Genomic DNA, 23,718 nt, shown 5'->3' with positions numbered 1-23,718 from the left:
GTACAAAGATAGATGACTTCTAGTTGTTACTGACATGAACATTTCGGAAACTACCACTCTAATGTTCAGAGATTTTGTATTTGCCAGGGCAATATAGCATGTATTGTCAGTTCTTGTCTTATAAACCTAGTTTAACCATTAAGTCAATAGATCACAACAGCTTAGTGTTTATATGCGTAAATCTCTGACTTGAAATCTGATCCGGGTATTCCATATTTCCCATGTTATTTTCTGTTTCTCAACATGAGAAGGGATGGGTTACCAGTTTATCCTTAGCAACTGAGTTTTGCTTTTTGTAAACTTCAATGCTTAATCTTTTGGTCTAAACAATGTTTCTCTAGGTTTGTTTGTTTGTTTGTTTTATCAGTGCTTAACATCTAATAAATCAGAACTTCTAAAGTAAACAACTTAAATGTCCCCAGACATTTAATTATTAATTGGAGTTAAAAATATCCCCCATCTCTGAGAGTCAGTGACCGCTAGCTTTCACGATTTGAACCCAGCCTTATTTCCAGATACTCTTTCTTCACTCTCATTTCACCTACCCAGTCATACCAGATTATTCTGCTCCTTACACGCACAGTGTGTACCTCCCCTGTAATTGCCTTTACATTGTTTGCTCAGTCAGGAATGCCCTGTCTCACTAAACGTGCTCCTTCTATCTAAAACTCATTTTAAGTCTAAGCCAAATTAATTGCTCCCCATCTGTTATGATAGCACTATATTCATCTGTCTCTTGCTAGAATGAGCTACTTGTGGGCAGGAACTATGTGAAGTAACATGCCCAGATTTATAAAGCACAAGTATTTACTTACCTATGAGCCAACATAATGAAGCTGGTTAACCTGTGTGTGGTCTGAAGACCCGTATTTGTTTGGCCACCAACCTGAAGTCACCCATTCTTTTAGAGCCTGGTTAGAAGTCAGTGTAGTATATTAAGATCGTGGGTCTTGGAGTCAGAAAGATCCTGGTTTAAATACACAGTCTGTCATTTACTAGCTTTGTGAATTTGAGCAACTTATGCTCATCTGTAATATGGAGAATACCTCCAACCATTCAGGTTTGTTAGAAGGATGTAGTATAAAGATACATAAAGGCATTTTAGAAGAGTGCCCATGATAGAGTAAGCAATCAATAAACGGTGCCATTTATTTCACCTGTACGGTATTAAAATAGAAGTCAGCGAGTCATATAGAAACAGAAGACTTAGAGCAAATACTACATTAAAAAGGATGAAAACAAATGACTAGAGAATAAGGAACTTGACTATCAATCTGAGAAATACAAATCTGAAAAAAAAAATACAAATCTGATTAGGAATGTAACTGGGATAACCTGGAATTTTGATAAGACAGTGACCTAATAGAGAAAATAATATTTAAAGAAACTAATTTAAGTGCAATTGAATATAGAATGTCTGTCTGGGTTAAGAGAGATTCGTAATTCACACACGACATGAAAAGATCTAAGTTGAAGCGTGGTAACAAGGATGAAGGAAGGGACACTTGGGTGGCTCAGTGGGTTAAGCCTCTGCCTTTGGCTCAGGTCGTGACCCCAGGGTGGTGGGATCAAGTCCCACATTGGGCTCCCTGCTGAGCAGGGAGCCTGCTTCTCATTCTGCCTGCTGGCTCCCCCTGCTTGTGCTTTCTCTCTCTCTCTTTTGACAAATAAATAATATTAAAAAAAAAAAAAAGAGTGAAGGAGGAAAGAAACAAGCAACTATCGGGGATAAATACCACTGTTATTATGAGACTGGAAACTTGAAGAAGGAACTTAGTGTTAAAAAATTAAATTGAGGGTGAAACAATTTTTTTAAAAGATTTTATTTATTTATTTGACAGAGATCACAAGTAGGCAGAGGAGGGGGGCGGGAGGCAGACTCCCGGCTAAGCAGAGAGCCAGATGCAGCACTCAATCCCAGGACCCTGGGAATCATGACCTGAGCCAAAGGCAGAGGCTTAACCCACTGAGCCACAGGCAGAGGCTTAACCCACTGAGCCACCCAGGTGCCCCAAGGGTGATACTATTTTTGAACTCCTTAATTATAGGTTAGTGTTATGCTCAAGACTACATAAGTAAATGACTAAAGCAAAATTTGAAACAGGTGGTCAGACTCTAGAGCTTGTGTTAACTACTTTGTTACATTACTTTCAAAAGTAATGGAAACAAGTTTCCACACGATGTTACAGTAGAAAATCAGAAAAGGCTTTAAGTCAACAGCTTGTATTTCTAGTGCATTACGGACCTAATTTCTATGACCTCATCTCTCTTCTTTTTCCCTTTCTTTCTTTCTCTTGGAGGCATTTGTAACCTGGGATCCACAGATAGGCTTTTAAGACCCACTGAGGCGTGATTTTTACTTATGCGTGATTCATGTTTATGTTTATTTCTCTGGGGAGAAAGGCTGTTGTCTTTCATCAAATTCACAAATGGACTCTGACCCCAAAAGAGCTCCACCGAAGACAGGATAGCAACTATAATTTATTAAGCTCTTGCATTTATTGGGTGCTACTCTCGGTTCTTGACATGGCATCACCACACTGACTTTTCGTGACAACTCTATGGAGGAGGAATTATTAATCCCCATTTACAAAGAAACTGAGGCATAGAAATGGGCTTACAGTCTCAGCAGGTGGCAGAGTATAAATTCAGATAGTTGAGTGCCTTAACTTACACTTCTAACCAATTATATTGTGGGGGCAGCATGTTGGTATCCTCAGAACTACTGCCTTTAGCCATAACATGAAAAACATTTTTTAATTTAGGTGTATCACAATCCCTAATGTTTTATACTTTCTCTCTTTACACATTTACCACCACCTGCCAAACTACTCCTTTTGGCATGGAGCATTTCTGTTCCAGAGAGCCTGACTGAATCTCACTCTAAATATTTTCCTCTTCAGCCTAAGGAAGTCCTCGTGTTAACAGTACCTTCACTAAGTGGTTTGTAGTTCTAGTGTATAAACATCCTTTCAATCATTAGTGTATTAAAGCTCAAATGAGTAAGAGACTAATAATAATTAAAATGACCCTCATGACAAATTGTAGGAAGAAAAGTCCTGTCAGTATTTCCAATAAAAAATGGGAAAGGTGCTATAAAGGCAGCTTTCCATCAGAGTGCTTCTTGATTTAAGGACCTTTGCTTTATTCAGTTTGTTAAGAGCTGATGAAATTTTTGCCCCCCAGCCCCCACCAAATAGTCACAGAAACATATTACCTATTTGAAAGAACAATTCCACTAGTTAGTTATAAAATTTAATTGTAAAGATCAAGCAGTGGTATTGGTCAAACCAATCCATATTAATAGCTTCGAAGTGTGCAGATACTACTTCTTAAATAAAGGTGACAAATATCAATCAGATTCTTATAACACTGTTCAGGATCTAAATAAATGTGATTCTAGACATAATTCAATCTACAAGGCTAACTGAATGATAGTGCAATCATCAATAATTAAACCAAAGGCATAATTTTCCAAATCACTTTTAGTTAAACAGAATAAAGTCTAGCTTTTTTAAAGTCTAAAGCTATAAAAAACTCAAGGCAATCTAACTATTTTTCTACCTGAGATCAAAACAAGTTTCTTTTTTCCTATCTAAACATAATTCTTGACATTGAGGTAAATCTGAATTCACGTAATATATTTTGTCAAACTTTTCCAAAAAAATTTTAAGTCCTGCTTTAAAGAGAAATTCTCATGTTACAATACATATTTACATATTTTTTTCTTCAAAGACTAATAACAAATTTACGAGGTTAATGGGCATGTAATGGGACCATGATAGTACTAATAATGTGAAAATAAAAAGTCATTCATTTATACAAAGTGTTCCTGTATGGTGCAGTATGAAATGGGATCACTGTCTATGTACATACATAAATCACCAAACGTTCAGAAACTAAGCGCACTTTGAAAAAGTCATTCTATTTTTTTTGGAGCAGAGGTTGCCAAGTTGTGATGTATAACAAAAATATCGTGTATAAAAGCTCTGAAACCAAGTAGTAGCCTAAACTGGCAATAACTGCAACTTAAATTGAAAAATTAAACCCAACTAGATCTTTACTGTGGCTATGCAACTTTTGCTTTGTGGCCTGCAGGTTTTACTGAGGTAACAACCTCTTATCTCTTGCCTCTCCTCCTTGTGCTCGCTCCCCCTGCCTCTAGCTTCCTTCTTCATGGCTGTCTTTGGCAATGCTTCCAAATTTTGAAAGCAAAAGAACCTGCTAAAGTAAATGAGGAGGATGAAAAGTAATACTATATATGATGTATAAAAACCAATCTAAGACTATGAACCAAGGGACAAAAAATACTAGAAGTCTGAGCAGTAGTATACCCTCAAGGGAAAGAGATCATAAATGAATAGGGGTCTGTACTCCTGGCCTTCTTGCACATTATCTCCTGATTAAAAAGAGCATGGAACCAAAATGTCAAACTCTGAAAAGGTAATGACTTTGAAGGAGGAGCTAGAGAAGTGAATACACGATAAAGAAGTACAGCAGCAGTGTTAGCTGTCAATGAGTTTCTTTGCTCTGGCATTGGCAACATCAATACGATCTTTGTTGGTGTCAGCCTAAGGGGAAAAAAAAAGGTATCAGCATTATGTTACAAGGTAAGTTACTCTACTAAAAGTTGAATTTCATACATCTGGAGTAAATGACACACTGAGAAAATTCAGGAAGCATGAAGTTACATTACAAAACTCATTTTTAGGGGTGCCTGGGTGGCTCAGTTGGTTAAGTGACTGCCTTTGGCTTGGGTCACAGACCCGGTGTTCTGGCATCGAGTCCTGCATCAGGCTCCCTGCAGTGGGGAGCCTGCTTCTCCCTCTGATCCTCCCCTCTCTTCTGCTCTCTCTCATTCACTCTCTCTCAAATAAATAAATAAAATCTTAAAACAAACAACTCATTTTCGGCAAGAAGAGAGAGAGAATGAAATTCATTTGGGAAAACGGAATATAAACATGACAAAGGTTTAACAGAAGAACCTGCCAGTATTTCATGAATTCTGTAGTATGTTTTCATAGTTTAACTGGGATGCATCTTATAATCAATGCTTTCTGCTATAGATGTGGACATTGTGGGAGTTCCCTAAACTGAATCATAGAATCTTATCTGAGACTACTCTAGGTTTAACCCAGAAAGACTGAAAGAACTTTCTCCAAGATTTTTTTAACAGATTTATTACCATCCACATCAATATCTGAATTAAAAAGATGGGTAATATGTTAAACCCACAGGACAGCTCTAAAAGCATCTTATGAACAACAGTTTACTTCCGTGAAATCCACTGTTAAGTGATTTCAACAGAGCCAAGCTTAAAAACTCACCCCATTCTTTTTTTTTTTTTTTTTAAAGATTTTATTTATTTGATAGAGATCACAACTAGGCAGAAAGGCAGGCAGAGAGGGGGGCTGGGGAGGGAAGCAGGCTCCCTGCCGAGCAGAGAGCCTGATGCAGGGCTTGATCCCAGGACCCTGGGGTCATGACCTGAGCCGAAGGCAGAGGCCTTAACCCACTGAGCCACCCAGGTACCCCAAAACTCACCACATTCTTTAAGGGACCCTGAGATTTTTAATGAAATAATAACAATAAGAATGGCTTTTAGACATGGCACATCCAAACACTGAACCCAACTGCATTTTCAGTATCTCTTATATCATGTGAAGTAAAAAAAGAAAAAAAAAGCGCAATTCCATCTTTTCTTTACTCACAGGACCCCGTTTTGTGTGTCCACTCCACAAGAACCATTCTGCAGAACTGATTTTCACTTTCTGACTCATGAGATGAGGATTTAGGAACTTACTAATTTTTTAGTATCAAAGTAAAACTACAAAAGCTAACACGGTCATTCAGGGGGAAAAATATAGCCCTTCCAAAGGTTAGAGTAGACTCTAAGGTTCATGTGTGAAATTTTAAATAAAACCACTCATTCTAAGGTCTTGGTTTCAAAATGAACCAACTCCCATGAACAAGAGATAGTAGAGACCCGGCTATAATTTTTCAGTATGTTCGAAATGCCACCTCATGTCCTGTGAGGACAAGATCTTCTCTTATTGTTCCCCAAAAAGTATCAAGCACAGATGTCCAGTACTAAAACACTGTGAGTGTCTCAAATTCCTGAGGGAATTTTGAAGGACCATTTACCTTTTCTGTGATCCGGTCTATTTGTCGGTTCTGAGCCTCGATCTCATTGCCCATGTCCAGGGCCATGTTCTTTAGGTTTCCTAGGATACTGCCCACTTGAGTCAGGTTCTCTTCCATCTCATCTTCTCTGGCATCGTTAGTTATACTATCATAAAAAGACAGTTCAGCTTTTTGGTGAATTATAAAATGGACTAAATCTGGGCTTAGTCTTCATAAAAATAAGTAACCAAAATGACTTCAGCAAGTGTTAGACCCCTGGGAATGTAGGTTACCATTCTCAGAAAACATTCCATAGTAAAAACTGAAAGACTGACCAAAGAGAGCACAAATGTCTTAAGGCCATGGAGGAGAAGAAACAATTCTAGAACAATGGTTCTCAAAGAGTGATCACAGCATCACCTGGGAACTTTAATTAAACATGAAAACATGCTAATTCTCACACTCTACTACAGATCCACTGAATCAAACTGGAAGTGAATCCCAGCATTCTAGGTTTTAATAAACCCCCAAGTAACTCATGCAGACTAAGTCTAAAGAAACACTGCTGTAAAACAGGTTGCAAAACTCTGGCCCAAAGGTCAAAACTGGCTTGCCATCTTATAAAGTATTTCTTAGAAAATATAACCCTAAGGAGTGACTGTGGAAGCAATTGAAACATCAGCAGCACTCCTGTTCTCAGGCTACTGAATGCAATGGCTCAGGAGGAGCAGGATCCCATGATCTTCTGGGGCAAGGCACAGGTTAAAAGAATATATTGTAAACCCTAAGGAGTGAGCACGGAAGCAGCTGAAACATCAGCAGCATTCCTGTTCTTGGGCTGTTGAACACAATGGCTTGGCAGGAGCGGCATCCCATGATCTGTATGGGCAGGGCATAAGTTGGGAGCTATGAAATAATGTAACCCTCAGTCTCTCCTTTCTGCACCTGGCGATTGCTAGCCCAAGCATCCTGGGTGCCTACGAATAGGGGAAAATGCCAGACTGCTTCAAGATATTTGCCATCACTTTGTATTCCTTCCCCATGCTTGGAGGCATGTGTCCTTGCTCTTCTGATAAAAAAAAATAAAAGCTATGTGCATGAGTCAGAGGCTGCTGCTCTCCCTTGCAGAGGCAGCCCCACACGGCCACTCAGATTGGTGTCTGAGAACTTTATTTCAGTGCACAACGACACCACCTGATAGTGTAAATAAGGTTTTATTCCAATATAGGCACGCTCACCTGCTTACATATTGTTTATGGCTGCTTTCACCCTACAACAACAGAGCTGAGTAGCTGCAAAGTCTGAAATATTTACTATCTGATCCTTTACGGTTATCTTTATAGGGATTTGGCCAACCTCTAACTCTTGATGATACATTCTTTCTTTTTAAAGTAGGCTCCATGCTGGGCATGAACACAGGGCTTGAATAACACGGGGCTTGAACTCACGACCCTGAGATCAAAACCTAAGCTGATATCAAGGGTTGGATGCCTAACTGACTGAGCCACCCACATGCCCCTGCATGATACATTTTAAAACACATTCTCCCATTTACAGAAGTAAAATATGCTTACTTGGGTAATTTTCAAAATACTGAAAAATACAAAGAAAAGTTAATCTATCAATGAAAGTCAATAACCAGTCAACATTTTGTCAGAAGGCAGATTTTAAAGTGCATTTTTCAAATGGAATAAACACTATTTCTAATTGATGAGTTAGGGTTCATGTATAATAATACCCATTCCCCTGAGTGAGCCATTCATTTAGGAAAGGGGTTAAAAAAAAAAATCAGAAGGAGCTGGCATACCGTTTAATGTATCCACCGCTAGCTGCTCCAGTGGTTGTTTGTTGAGGCTGACCATTTGTCACTCGGCCTGGCTGCTTAGATACTACATTGCTAGGAGAGTTGTCTCCACCATCTCCCCATGTTGCTTTGTAGGCCTTACCAGACTCAAAGTTCTTTGTCCTGTGTAAGAGTCAGGATTGTAGAGAGATACGGAAAAGCAGGAGGGGAAGAATTGTAATTATTAGTGTTTTTTTACTTTCAGGATGACCCTAGCATCCTTAACATGAAAGCTACGTACAGCTAGATCTAGGTTAGCTATGCTATGCTCCATTATAATATGGTATATGAAAAAGATGAATTGTGAAGGCCACTGACATTAAACATTTTTTTAAAAGTTCAACTATTTGGGGCGCCTGGGTGGCTCAGTGGATTAAGCCGCTGCCTTCGGCTCAGGTCATGATCTCAGGGTCCTGGGATCGAGCCCCGCATCGGGCTCTCTGCTCTGCAGGGAGACTGCTTCCTCCTCTCTCTCTGCCTGCCTCTCTGCCTACTTGTGATCTCTCTCTCTGTCAAATAAATAAATAAAATCTTAAAAAAAAAAAAAAAGTTCAACTATTTACATAAAATGTTCACTAAAAAGTTAGCAAGTAGCAAAATATTTGACTTTTCAGGTTTCCCTGGCCTGTAACAGTCTTCAGAAAAGAAAATAATGGATATTAGGAAAAAAAATTCCTTAGGAAAGATGTTCTGGAATGCCTTATGAGGTTCCTTGGAGGGATCTCCCAAGTTGATGAGGGATGGAAGAGAAAAGAAAGGTAGCAGAGTGGGCAATACTCAGACCCCAGCTGCCCACTTATTTGAACCAGAGTAAATCCAGCTGATTGTTTTTTAAAGCTAGAATTTTGCATTAAATTAAAAACAAAAACAAAAACCAAACATCATGAAAGAAAGGCATGAATTATTTCCAAATTGAATAGCCAATGATAACCATCTTGACCACACTGGTACCAGTTACAAATCCTTTGACTTAGGGCTTTTTCATTTAAGATTTTACTTTTCCTCCTAAAAAAAAAAAAAAACACAAAAACACAAAAACCCTAAATCCAAGCCTCTTAAAAATAAAATATATAATACACGTTAGATGTAACTGATGTAGTCAAAGCCAGAATTTTATCTAGGGATTTACTACTCAAACTGGTAATTACGGCAAGAAAAAAGGCCTTGTAAAGTGACTTTTAAATGACTAGTAATAATGGCAAGAAAAAAAGTCTTGTAAAGTGACTTTTAATGTTACAAAAAAATAACACAAGTTTTTTTTTTACTGATTATTTGGCTAGGTACATTTTTCATTCTTAATTTTAATTTTTACTTTTCTACAAACAAAAAGTAGTATAAAGCTGTAATATTGGTCTCTGATTTATCCCACATAACGTTAACAAGGAAGTTACAAAACAGCAAAAACAGAAATTTTTATGAAAATTGTAGCTCCTTCTTTAATAGACATAATAGACATTCCAGGTTTTGGCAAACCTAGAATCGGATCTAAACTTTAAGTCATTAATGCTATAGAAAGGGTACTACCACCTTTTTTATAAGAGGTACTATAAAGGTAAATATATCTATAAACATTGAAGAACTAATCGAAGTGCCTTTCTTGGTTCCACTTTAAGTTCTCACAATTTCCTACTTGTGCTACTATGTTTAATTAATTTATCAATTTATTAACAAGCCATGTTAAATCTGTCCTGGAACAAGGTGGGATATACTTTTCTAAATGATTATTTATAAATAATTATCTGTTAGTTTGGTGAAACCCATTTGCATGTATTCTTTGTTAATAAGGTAAGTTTTCAGACAAAATGCTAAAGCAGAGGAATACCTAGTAAACAAAATAAACAGCATGAAAGTTTATCAGAAAGTTAATAACCAGATGTATCAGTAAAAAGTAACAGAAGGTAAGTGCAGCTTTTATCGGGATGTCAGATTGTAGAAGTGAAAGAATGAGGGCTGGAATTCATCATGCTTCTGAGAGTCATTGTACATAAAGAGTACTCTGGGACAGGGCCTGCCAGCTCCTGGTCTATCAAGAAATACACACATGCTCCAACTTCCTTCTGGGTCTTAAAAGATTTGAAATTCCTTTAAGTTTTTGAGAATTCTTCTTTCCATAATTAGATACAAGGGGCTCAGGATGCAAATGAATTGTTTCAATATGATATTATGAATGAATTCCAATGAAAGCATCATCTGTGTTCTAAACAAAGAATCAGAAAGGTTATTATTCCTTCTCCCTTTAAGAGAACTGGATCCTAAAACATGTTCCAATACTAAGGGGGAAAGGTATAAAAAGGTGACTTTGAATTTTTCTTTTTATAGCTTTGCACTGGGTTGTCATTTTTTTTTAAAGATTTAATTTTATTTATTTATTTATTTATTTATTTATTTATTTATTTGAGAGACAGCAAGCTTGAGAGGGGAAAAGTCAGAGGAAGCAGCAGACTCCCCACTGAGCAGGAAGCCCTACTCGGTACTCGATCCCAGGACTCCAGGATCATGACCTGAGCCGAAGGCAGTTGTCTAACCAACTGAGCCACCCAGGCACCCTGGGTTCAGTCTGCTTTTCAAATGAGTTTCAAATGAGTTGGGAAAAAACACTTTTCTCATGCAGTTACGACATGTTCTGCATGTTTGTGAAGAGGTGATTTTTAAATGGTGCTCATTTTCTATCTTCATCCACATGGCTGCTCCATGTCTCTTTCAGCATGTGTACTCTAGGTAATGTCTTCCAGTTTACCCTGCCACTTGCCATCACCTTGGAGTTTGTCCCACCAAAGTGAAATACCCTTGAAAGTTATCTGTTTTTAAGGAATTGTCAAGCAGCTACTCATCTAATAACAATGATGATCATGGTTTCAATCTTGTTTGTCTTCCTTCAAAGGGTCTTAAATGATTATTATGTTTTAATATTTTACATATTCGTCAGAGAGAGAGGGAGAGGCGCCTGGGTGGCTCAGTGGGTTAAGCATCTGCCTTCGGCTCAGGTCATGATCTCAGGGTCCTGGGACAGAGCCCCTAATCAGGCGCTCTGCTCAGCAGGGAAACTGCTTCCCCCTTTCTCTCTGTCTGCCTCTCTGCCTACCTGTGATCTCTCTGTCAAATAAACAAATAAAATCTTAAAACAAAGAGAGAGAAAGGGAGAGCGAGAGAGCACAAGCAGGGGGAGTGGCAGGCAGAAGGAAAAGAAGGCTCTCCACTGAGCAAGGAGCCAAATACAGAACTCCACCCCAGGACCCTGAGATCAAGACGTGAGCCGAAGGCAGATGCTTAACCGACTGACCCACCCAGGTATCCCCAAAGGATCTTGAACGCTTGAAAGGTAATATTTCCCAAACCTGACTAAGCACAGGGCAATATGGAGGCCTTTGAACACACATGTGTGTAAGTTACATGCTAAAAGTTTTGTTCTAGTACATATGGGGTAGAGCCAAGGAATCTTTTATTGTTATTATTGTTTTATTTAAATTCAAAAGCTCATTTACCTTCCCAGCCAGGGAAAAGAAACACTGTCTAAGGGACTTCCAATCTCTTGCAGAAAGTGTATTTTAGTTACTCCAGCAGTCTACCTTAGTATTTCTACATATTGAGAACTGAGAAATTAATCTGGACAAAGCAAAAGTACACACCAAGATTTTTTTCTTTTTTTAAAGGCCACAAGATTTGTAATATATTGACATGAATTCCGATCCTAGACCTGTCATTCTACTGCTGTAGAACCTTAAGCAAACTTCCATTATTTGGGGCACCTGGGTGGCTCTGCCTTCGGCTCAGGTCATGATCTCGGGGTCCTTGGATCGAGCCCCGCTTCAGGCTCTCTGCTCAGCAAGGAGCCTGCTTCCTCCTCTCTGCCTGCCTCTCTGCCTACTTGTGATCTCTGTCTGTTAAATAAATAAATAAAATCTTAAAAAAAAAAACTTCCATTATTTGGCTCAGTCAGGTTTGGGAAATATTACCTTTAAAACATTTAAGACCCTTTGGGGATGCCTGGGTAGCTCAGTCGGTTAAGCATCTTCCTTTGGCTTAGATCGAAGGATCCATATACATCCTTATGTGTAAAACTACAATAAAACAACAATGCTGTACCAATATGAATACTTCACAGGACCATGAAAAGATTCTGTTGATAATGGATATAAATTCTTTGAAAAGCATTAGTCAAATATTTCTATTATTTGGCTTGGATCTCAACCTGATCCTTACTTAATAGTTCATGCCTTTAAGTGCACAGAATACTAAATGGCATGTTTACTATTCTGGCCTATAAACACTCCCTAGCTTTGAGATCTACAGGAACTGAATATAGTTGGAATATGGCTACAAAAAAAGACAACTAGGCCCAAGTTGTTTTGGCCTACAGTAAGAAATGATTCTGAACTGTGACTGAATTATTTTGCTTAATAAAATTTACAGCCCTTCTGAGCAGAAAATTAGACTTTATGATAAAATGTTTAAGCAAATTTGTGATAGAACTGCTATTAAGAATGCCATCTGGAAAGTTAGATTTACCTTGTCAGTTCTGAGGAATTTAATAATCATTACCATTTTTTCCCATATAAATAACTCATTCAAAAATGGCAAGTTTGAGGGTGTCTGGATGGCTCGGTCATGATTCCAGGGTCCAGGGTCCTGGGATGGAGCCCCACATCAGACTCCCTACTGAGTGAGCCCTCTGCCCCTCCCCCTGCTTGTGCACTCTTTCTCTCAAATAAATAAAATTTTTTTAAAAACAAAGAAAAAAATAAGATGGCAAATTTGAAATAAGAATTTGAAATAACCCTTAATCAATTCAAGAAACTGTTGTATAAAAGCAGAAAACAAGTATCAAGATATGATCACAGGGCACCTAGGTGGCTCAGTTGGTTAAGTTTCCGACTCTTGATCTCAGCTCAGTTCTGTATCTCTGGGTCTTGAGTTTAAGCTCTGTGTTGAGCTCCATGCCCAGCTTACTTAAATAAATAAATAAGGGTGCCTGGGTGGCTCAGTGGGTTAAAGCCTCTGCCTTCAGCTCAGGTCATGATCCCAGGGTCCTGGGATCGAGCTCCCATCGGGCTCTCTGCTCAGCAGGGAACCTGCTTCCTCCTCTCTCTCTTTAGCTCTACTTCTTTCCTATCAGGAAGAAAAGGGACCAAATAAATGCCAAATGTAATGAGTGTGTGTGTGTGTGTGTGTGTGTGTTGGGTGATCAGGCTACAGGAAGGAGAAAAAAGGAGGGCAAGAAACAAAGGGTAAAGATCATATGCTCAATTTTCTAACATTTAACCATGGTCTTCACAGTTCCTAATAAGATCCAAAATTAAGGAGTCGAACATTATACTTAACAGTAGGTAGACTAGGTTTAACTTTCATTAAAAAAAAAAAATAATAAGATTAGTTAGCTCTGTATTAATTCAGCATGAAACCAGAGCAAGCTAATAGGGACATTATAGGAATTACAGAGCAGATTAAGAGGGAAAATCCTTATTTAAAAAAAAGAAAATACCAGATAAAGTAACATTTTAAGTTTATATCCCACCATGTTCCAAATGGTATTCAAGATGACTAGTTTGGCAATTAATTCCAATTTGGTAAGTGGCCTAAATCATGGAGAATCCAAATCATTTAGAAGCAACTCTTAAATAGGAAAAATCTTGATTCTGGAACCGGAAAGGCACAGGGAAGTAAAAGAAGATAGGATTCTGAAATCAAAGTCCTATGGAGATTGGTGGATTTTGCTTGAATTCCCTTACTTTTGATCAGAACTAGGATTAAGCAATTAACTACAAACATCACCTTAATTAAAACTTCATTAGAAACTTCAGGGATGTTTTTATTTTTATAATCTTAAATGTTATTTAGCAAAAACTTAGTTATCAGAACCATTAATCAAAGGGGGGCATTAGAAATTAAGAACATTTTGTCAAGTCCATCTTTTGGTATACAACACCCAGAACAAATTCACTTTACATTACACACCACAGGACAATTTTAAAGACAGTCTCCACCATTCACAAAATCCATGCACATGCACAGAAAAACCATTTGAAGCATCACCTTTAGAAAGCAGATTAACAGCCCAAACTGCGCCACAAGACTGCATCTTACTGCATCTTAAAGTTCCCTTTGATCAGTTACTGAGCTCGGCTCCTGATGTTAAATCTTCATTTTTAGTAAGCAGATTAGAAAGGAAGAGATTAATCAAGTGAGAGAATAAAACGCAGAAAAGAGTGAATGCCAGTCAAACAGAACAGAAGCAAGTTTAGAATTCTAAAAACATAATGCATTTAAATTCCTGCCTGGTTTCATAGAAACAACGAACATCTGAGAATCTAGATAAAAAGAAACACAGGAAAATAATTTAAGCCAGAGCACACTTCATTTTTCTTAAGAATGTCTGGGTGATGATATTCTTCCCTAAAATTATGAAAATCATTATGAAGAGAAGGTGAAAACTAATGGAGAGGTTCTAAGACTTCTTCATTCTTTCTTGGTGATTACAGATCTCTCCTAATTATTTCTGTTATATATTCATGTGCATTTAACTTAAAAAAAAAAATCTTTTTACATGTCTAACTCTCCCATCAGCCAACAAGTTTCTTAAGGACATTCAATCAGCAAGTATTTATTGAACACCTACTATATATCAGGTACCATGTCAGGCCTCCCCAAAATAAAGAGTAATGACAAATGAAACAGTGCCAGAGCTATACCTTACTCATCTTTGTATCTGCAGTGAGGAGGCTGGAGGGAGAAAATTCAAATGTTGACTAAAATATAATTCAACATTTATTTTAACAATCAGAGCTGAATTTTTACATCTCAGTAAGACTTGAATAGTAGAAAATCTGTAGTACCAACTGTGAATTTCTCTAATAAGTGGTCCAGAAATACCAATTTGTCTTCAAACTATGTGTTTGACATTGTAAGTACACACTGAAGAGAGGCATCTTCAGACAGAAGAATACCTTGTCTGAGAACAGTTAAACTGGGACACCAGCAAGTTTACTATACTGAGACTTCCCATTTAAAGGGTGCTTCCTTTTAAATTCTTGTTAATTGGTTTAACAATTAGAATGACAACTTATCAAAGTTACCATCAAAGATGATGACACCAATTCACAATTTTAAAGTTTAATCCTGGTAGTCTGTTTAAATTCCGGTAGTCCTTTAAAAATAATTAGCTAATGTTAAAATTCTCTTCTAATACAGGGTTCTGTTAAATAAAGCTATTTCTATGTCTGTTTCACTTGCTGAGCTGGCTTCAATGAAAACTACCGAACAAAAAAACATCTCAAAGAACAAATCTACTCAAGACATTTTCTATATAGCAATACATCTAACAGCAACAACAAAAAGGTTCATTCTTTTCCTGCCAAAGTCAAGCAATGTAGCTATATAGTTAAAAGCTGAGACTCTGACTGGTTTTGGATCTTAACTCTTCCATTTCTGGTATAACCTCTTTGTGCCTCTGTTTCTGCATATGTATAATGGTGTAAGAAGAGTCTATTTCATATTTAGGTTACTGTTAGGATTGAACTGAAAGTGCTCAAAATAATAAAAGCCTAATTTAACATATAGGCCCACAAATCTCATCCAAACCCTTGGATGTGAGACATTTGAGTGTACCACATAATCAATAAATACATGAGTATTTCTGTAGTGAAACAAATTAGCATTTACACTAAGTGGGATAAAGATTATAAATAGCTTCAACTCATGTTGTTTAATGGCCTAATTAATGAGTTGTGGCACATTATGGGGATACAAATCCTTGGTTTTCAGAGATTTTCAGATTTCTAAGTGGCAGATAAGAGATTGTGGACCTGGGATTTTATTACTACCAGAATTAATACTAGTCTTATATGATCTACCTTTGAAGAAGCTCATGTTATGGCTATTTATACAATAAGCCTAACTAAAGCCCGGATTAGCAGATAAAAAAGATCAAGACACTGGCAGGAATAATAGTACACAGAGCTAAGGATGAGGATATCATAGAGGCCAAAAAGTCAATGTTATAAAGAAGAGATAGATGCAAGGAAGGCAATTAAAATCTGACATCTTTAAGCTGGAATATCACTCTCTTCTCTTCAGGGAACAACTGTTCTCTTATAAGGAGCCCCTTCATTCCATCTGCTAAGAAGTGCATTCTCTGGACCTACTGAGAAAGGGTTCTGCTGACGTGAGAGCCTGCAAACTGCCTCAGGACCATATTACACCTTCTCTCTCACCAGTGTCCCTGAAAAACCCTACCTATGCTTGGCTAGGATATTCAAAGTGAAATAATAATACTAACTAATAGTTAATACTTCTGTAGTTCTATTTCCCACTTTCTAAGACTATCTTAGGATTCACTGTTTTTCCTGTTTATCAATCCCTGACTCAGGTGATTTTGCTCTTTGTTCTCAGGAGGATGACTTCTGCCTTTCTCTTCTCCGAATATGTAATCTCAGGAAAATTCATTTGATTTTTCTCCTCTGCACTTTTGAAAGGGTACACAGAACACACAAGAAAAGCATAAGTTTGCAAAATATAGTTAAGAGTTTAGATTAAAAAAAGAAAAAAACTTGTGCATTTCTAACTTGTTTGCTTAAGGTAATCTGCTATGCCCTGATGGACAGGTCATATTTAAGTTTAAAGTCATTATTTAAATATGCACTTTTAGAGAGTCAACCAAGATCTAACAGGCCAGCAGATTTGTCTTAGAATAGAAGGCCAATGGATAACAGTAGGAAGAATACTGTCAAATTTTAATTTGTTATGCTCAAAACAAACACTAAAGTTGACCAATAAGCAACTTAATTCTATTTTCTCTTGCAGAGATGGCAGAGAATGCTGTCACATGAAAACACCTATCTAAAAGTATGACAATATAACAAAAGTTCCTCCTTTCCCAACTCCTTAAGAAGTAAAAATGCTGAGAGTATGTAAACCTTTGCATCCCACTCGTGGTTTACCATACCAGCTGAGACAACTAGATCAAGTACTAATGTTTATGAAGCTCTTCTCAAATGAATGCTCTCAGCAGTAAGGATGGTCATTCAATTTCCAGACGTTGTCATTTCAACTAAGGGGAAAGTTCAAAGTTGTTTTGTTAATAACAGACAGAAGGGAAGATAATGGTTAACTGCCTCAACCCAAACCTCCTCCTGGTCGAAATACATAAAATATTTGTCAACTATATGGAGTTTGGTTTACTAAAGAGTAAGTAGGGAATTTCAATATTCATAATGGAGTCACCAAAAAGAATGAATTTCTTTCTGTCAATCATAATCTTATACACTTATACACAAAAAATTTGAAGACTTTTCATCTCCTACTTCACTAGAAACTTCAAATTTTCAGAGGCTTCTTTGATTTTTCCCTTCTTGTGTTTGACATACAATTAGTTGCTTTAAAATAAATTCCCTTGACTTATACTTTTTTCTCTAATCTCACTAATAAGGCCTCACCTCACAGGCCCAGATTACAAAAGGTTCCTAACTATGGCAGTTATATACGCCACTCCAATCCATCTACCCCTTAGTCCACCTATGTATGTCTTAATTTTCACTTCTCATCTATATGAATCATACAGCTCAGTTAAGTCAAGCTCCTCTATAACTTGGGTTTACATTAGGAAATGCCTTCCCTAGTTTGTGGTTCCACGTTCATCCAAATCCTTCTAATCATGAGTCTAATGCAAGTCCTCACTCTCTTGTAATATTTTTCCAAACCAAATTTTATCAGTTCTGTGTCCTCAGTTGACACATGATTTAGCATTAGATGTATATACTTTCTACTTTTTGGCTATTCTCCTTCATATATCACATCACACGATAGGTCTTTTGAAGATAGGATCCAAGTCCTTTACTCCCTTGGCCATTCCTCATGTGCCTACCACAGAGTATGTATTTTGTGAATATTCTGTGTTTGAAAGGAAAAGACACTAACTCCATCCTCCTCTGTATTAGCCAGATGTTTATTTCCTATATTATATTTCGTGTACTATTAAAAAACGAAATTGAGACTTGATTCAAGGACTGACTAAATTCAGCCACGGTTTTCAGTGAATGCGCCCATTTACATGAAAAGTTTGTTCTGCCTGAAGGAAATTTATCTAACAAAGTTCCTTATTTAGGCCCAGGCACACTTCTGACCTTCCTGGAGGACGGGAGAGTGGGGTGTTCTCACTTTCATTTTAAAAAGGACTTGATTTCTCAACTCACCTATTACATGGGCAGACGCAAAGGCCACAGCACTTGTTGAGTTCCGTTAAAGTCTTCTCAGCCTCTCTCATGTCTTTATTTATTTGGTCCATGCCTTCCTCTATGCGGTTTAGTTGTTCTAAGAGTAAGTTGTGGAAGTGACATTTTGTGTTATATTCACAGTTACAGTGAGAAGACACTATTAATATGGAACAGCAAACTTCAACTTTGAATCCACCAGTAATCCATCCCAGTGACTTTATCAGTGCCAGAAGGTACTACAAACTGCCCAACATGAGAACAATCTTTCACAAACTGATCCCGAGGCACCTGGCTTCTTATTGTGGGAAGACATGCTTTAAAGAAATTTGTATAATAGGAGCATGTGAAGGCTTTTATTTCAAGATCACCCTTGCAACTGATTTAGGTGTACTGTGACCAGACTGGATCCCCAGCATTTCTCTCTCTCAGTAAGTCCAAAACCTGAAGGCTATCATAAGTCTAATCAATCTAGGCCAAATTGCTCAGGGCCAACTCAAATGGAATGTTTCCAAGCTTACCTGAATCTAAACCTGTTTAAGGACTTAACTTGACTTCTGAAAATGATGCTAGAATACCACAGTATCTAATGTACAAGTGACAAATATACACAGTCCTGCTACCTGACAAATACTTGGTGTACAATTGGGCATTGTTGCTCCCACCTCAAACAGGCAAAAAACAGGATATAATTCCAATCAGAAAAAGGAAGTAAATGAATCACTCTTATCTTACATAGGGAAGGCACTCCCAAGGCTTAATTTTAGACATGGCTGATTTGGAAGGGCTTTCTGGCATCGTAAGTCAAATCAGGAGTTTCTGCCATGACTGCAACTCACCCCCTTGTTCATCCAGCATAGTGATAGTCTTGATTCCTGCATCCTGAGACTAAAAGAAGAGAAAAAAGCTGAGCGCAATACAACACAACACAAAAGCAATAGAAACAATAGAAACTATAAGGCCTAATAGCAAGAGAGAATCATTTAGAAACCCAAGTTCTCAGAGGATCAGAGCTACAGAGAAAGCTAATATCCCACAGCAACAAACTTTAACATATTTAACCGCCCCCCCCAATATAATTAAGTCAAAATTCATGGTGACTTGATCTTCCCTGTCATAGTCTATATAGTGTCAATGGGAAAAACAAAAACGGCCCATCAGTTCATTGTTTGACAAGTTCAGCAATTGCTGGTTTCAAATAATAAAAGCTTACTGATACCATATACTTCTGACTCCTAACACAAATTCCAGCTTGTGCTATCAAGATCCCTCTTGTACAATTTTTCTGCTTAATGATTAAGCATTGTCTTACCTCAAGGGCTAAACCCAGGATTCTCCTCGTACTTTCCAGAGACTAGGGAAAAACACAGGCTTTTAGTATTCTAAAATATGTAGCCAAAAAAATAAATAAAAATAAAAATCTGATCACATAGTCATGATGCTGCTCCCTTTTTAAATACCCAGTCCAGCCATATCTCCCCCCCTTTAAAACAAAAACAAACAAATAAGAAAGTTGATCACTGTAATTTTAGTTATTTTCTTCCTACCAGTTGCTCCTTAAGAAAAAATTTTGAGGGTAAAGTTAGCAGCATTTATAAAAGTTTAATGTAAGCAGAAATCTAGGTGCATTACACAGATGTTTCCAATTCCTCAAATCTAGAGTATCTTTGTTGTAAGTAACTGTTAAACAATGACACAAAAAGAAAATCATACAAGCTGCTTTCACTTGTTTAGTTTTTGGTAAGCTGAAAAACTAAGGGGCCAGCAATGGCACTCTGAAGAAAATGGATTCTTGGACATAAAGGGACAGGGAGGAGGCCAAAATGGACTTCTAAGAAGGTCCTCTCATCCTTCCACTGAGAAAAGTGAATTACTTATTCCAAGTATAACATTTACCTCATCAGTAACCTGGTGGGCTCTCAGTTGAATTTCTTCTGATGACAGATTATCCATGATGAATTAAAACTTTTGATAAGCACAGAAAGTGAAACGTGGATATTCTGTAAGAATAAAGATACAAAAGGGTTTGTTTAAACAAAGGGGGTGGGTTTATGGAATTCAGATTATCTGAGAAACAGAATAAAAAAGCCTATCTATATCTTTAGCTAGCTAACTAGCTATCTATCACAGGTGAAGAAATTAAGGCCAAGAAAGGATAAATGGATGGTTAAAATGCTAGTTAGTATCAGAGGTAAACCTGAAACTCAACTCAGATTTCAGGACCTCTAGTGAAGTGCTGTTTCGTTTTGTTTTGTTTCGTTTCTTTTCTTTCTTTCTTTTCTCTCTCTCGCTCTTCTTCTTTTTTTTTTTTTTTTTTGTGAAGTGCTGTTTCAAAGAGAAAGTGGTCTCTCTACTTTGAGGAGCACAAACTAGAAGACAAGCTTTAAGAGATTATTAAATTTTTTTAAAAAACTTTTGTTTTTTTTATTTTTTTTATTTTTTTATTTTTTTTCCATTTTATTTATTTTTTCAGCATAACAGTATTCATTCTTTTTGCACAACACCCAGTGCTCCATGCAAAACGTGCCCTCCCCATTACCCACCACCTGTTCCCCCAACCTCCCACCCCTGACCCTTCAAAACCCTCAGGTTGTTTTTCAGAGTCCATAGTCTCTTATGGTTCGCCTCGCCTCCCCAATGTCCATAAAAAACTTTTAAAAGATTTTATTTATTTATTTGACAGAGAGAGATCACAAGTAGGCAGAGCGGCAGGCAGAGAGAGAGGGGGAAGCAGGCTCCCCGCTGAGCAGAGAGCCCTATGAAGGGCTCGATCCCAGGACCCTGAGATCATGACCTGAGCAAGGCAGAGGCTTAACCCACTGAGCCACCCAGGCACCAAGTGAATTCTTGGTTGTACAATGTTATTCATACATTATCTTTTTTTATGATACATTTCTATTCTTTTGTCACAGTCCACATTGCTTCCTGAAGTCCTATAATCTTCTAAATTATTTTTTAATAAAAATATATTTTAATAAAAAATATATATATTTATACATTATTTGAACACACAAAAGCAGTAAGGTGAAGAAATCTAAGTTAGGTAGTATTCCATTAATAAAGTAACAAAAGTCATAGTGGTGTGCCTGAAGAACACAGGAAACATTCCAGACATGTGTCAGCTGGAGAAAATGAAGTATTTTCATTCTAAACAAGAAAAGTAATGTTGACAATGAATGCAGAAAAAACATGAATTTTTAAAAAAGATTTTATTTATTTATTTGACAGAAATCACAAGTAGGCAGAGAGGCAGGCAGAGAGAGGAGGAAGCAGGCTCCCCGCTGAGCAGAGAGCCTGACGCGGGGCTCGATTCCCAGGACCCTGGGATCACAACCCGAACTGAAGGCAGAGGCCTTAACCCACTGAGCCACACAAGCACCCCAAAAAACATGAAATATTTCATAGAGGATTTTCTCTTTCCAATTATAATACTGTTTTCTGTTTTAGTGAAGTCCCTAAGAAACTAAGTAATTATTCTCTTATACATAGTAACTCGTAACTCAGAGAAGATTCACAGACATTCAGACTAAAACACAACACATTTAGAAGGTGTTATTTAGGGAGCACCCGAGTGGCTCAGTTATTAAGTGTTTGCCTTCAGCTCGGGTCATGATTCCAGGGTCCTGGGATCGAGCCCCACATGGGGCTCCCTGCTCGGCGGGAAGCCTGCTTCTCCCTCTCCCACTCCCCTGCTTCTGTTCCCTCTCTTGCTGTGTGTCTCTCTGTCAAATAAATAAATTTTAAAAAATGAAAGAAAGTCTGATTCTCCCTCTTCCACTCCCCCTGCTTGTGTTCCCTTCCTTGCTGTGTCTCCCTCTGTCAAATAAATAAATAAAATCTTAAAAAAAAAAAAAGGTGTTATTCAGTACTACCATTGTGTACTCCTCTTTGAAAAAGACATAGGGAGTAGTAAGTACTGTGTAACACTCTAGGTTGCTTTCTTTCATTACATTTGCTAGTTTTGTATTACTTTTTTTTCTTGTATTACATTTTTAAAACTAATTTTACCAAAGTTCTTTAACACAGATAAAGTCTGGTTTACATTCTAAACTTGCCTTCAGGGAATATCTGGCAATGACTGTCATGAGTTTGAGGGGGATGGGTAGTGTTACTGGCATCGAGTAGGTGGGGGCCAGAAATGCTGCTAAATATACTATAATTCTTCTTGGGACAGCCCTTTACAACAAACGATTATCTGGCCCCAAACGTCAAAGTGCTGAGGTTGAGAAACCCTGCCACGTAGTAAATTCACTGACCAGCAGGAACCTAGTTAACCAGGAATATTCTAGACTAAATCCTTGGAATGCAGAGATTTCACTGTATCTTTTTATCTCTAACACCTAATCTGACAGTTGGCACTGCAGCAAATATATGCTGAATGAACAAATACGTAGAAAAATAAGATGTACTCTCAAAATACTTAAGTGGATCCTGGAAACAAAGCTATGTGTACCGGTAGCAGAAAGCCTGCAAATATCCACTAGAAACACAAACCAAAAATTGCCATTACATATGTATAATCTGGAATGGCCTGCAGGTCACCCACAAATCTTTTTAGTCACATCCATAGTTAACCATCACTTTTAGTAGAATCATCACTGATAATACAAAAAGCAACATTAGATTCTCAGTACAAAAAGGCATTGCAGGGATGCCTGGGTGGCTCAGTCGGTTAAGCCGCTGCCTTCGGCTAATGTCATGATCCTGGGGTCCTGGGTTGGAGTCCCACATCAGGCTCCTGGCTCGGCAGGGAGCCTGCTTCTCTCTCTGCCTCTGCCTGCTTGTGCGTGCGCACTCTCTCTCTCTCTCTCTCTCTCTGACAAATAAATAAATAAATAAAATCTTTAAAAAAAAAAAGCAAAAAAGCATTGCATTTCAAGGTCTGTTTATTAATCCTACTGTCACAGCTGTTTTAGGTTTAATTAAGATTTTGAACACTGACTAAAGTTACTAATGCTCATGAAGAAATTATTAATTAATATTATTAATAATAAAAAGCATTACTACAAAAATCGCAAATTTAATTTCATATCTTGCTTGCCAGTGTAGAGCTTTAATTCTGGCAGGAGGTTCATATACTAAGATATAAAATCAAGATATAAAGGTCCTTCTTGAATTAAGAACTGATCATTCATTAGACAGAAGCATTAATAGAACCACATGCTTGATTACTTTGCTAATAATCTGAGGCATAAGATTTATCATAGATCTGTTCATGCTACAGTTTCTCTTGTTAATCTTTCATAGTTACATAGCACAGATTTCTATAAACATTTTCTTTCTGTAATACCCCATGTAATTTTATGCTTCTCCATTACTTTCGAGCCCTAAACAACACACTAATCAAAGGCTGCCCTTCCCAGCATGCTCCAGTTGTCTATACCTCTTCAATGCCCAACAGAGCAGAAAGTGGTGACAAAAGTAATACAGGCTAATCAAGCAATGCCTGGAAGTGACACCCTTAGTCAGGTTTTCCAATATGGTATCCTGTGGATAGGAAGACATTTTGGGCATAAGGATGCTCAGATCTCTCAAATTGTGTAATTTTAT

The 23,718-nt window shown here is 37.6% G+C and overlaps 1 protein-coding gene across 1 annotated transcript in view; it reads right to left on the bottom strand.

Moving 5' to 3' along the window:
• Nucleotides 1–3,124: 3,124 nt before the first annotated feature.
• The window catches only part of SNAP23 (synaptosome associated protein 23), a 37,749-nt gene continuing 17,155 nt past the window's right edge, over nucleotides 3,125–23,718 (bottom strand). The window contains exons 2-8 of the mRNA XM_046007615.1: nucleotides 20,065–20,168; nucleotides 19,481–19,522; nucleotides 19,008–19,056; nucleotides 18,151–18,268; nucleotides 7,931–8,089; nucleotides 6,145–6,289; nucleotides 3,125–4,571 (exon numbers count right to left, since the gene is read on the bottom strand). Coding sequence (XP_045863571.1) covers nucleotides 4,506–4,571; nucleotides 6,145–6,289; nucleotides 7,931–8,089; nucleotides 18,151–18,268; nucleotides 19,008–19,056; nucleotides 19,481–19,522; nucleotides 20,065–20,121 — 636 coding nt within the window. The 5' untranslated portion in view covers nucleotides 20,122–20,168 and the 3' untranslated portion in view covers nucleotides 3,125–4,505. The remainder of the gene's footprint in view (nucleotides 4,572–6,144; nucleotides 6,290–7,930; nucleotides 8,090–18,150; nucleotides 18,269–19,007; nucleotides 19,057–19,480; nucleotides 19,523–20,064; nucleotides 20,169–23,718) is intronic.

This window comes from Meles meles, chromosome 6 (genome assembly GCF_922984935.1).
Source record: "Meles meles chromosome 6, mMelMel3.1 paternal haplotype, whole genome shotgun sequence".
In the NCBI taxonomy this organism is placed as follows: domain Eukaryota; kingdom Metazoa; phylum Chordata; class Mammalia; order Carnivora; family Mustelidae; genus Meles; species Meles meles.
The sequence above is the reverse complement of the archived record's forward strand: the minus strand, read 5'-3'. Positions and strand labels throughout refer to the sequence as shown.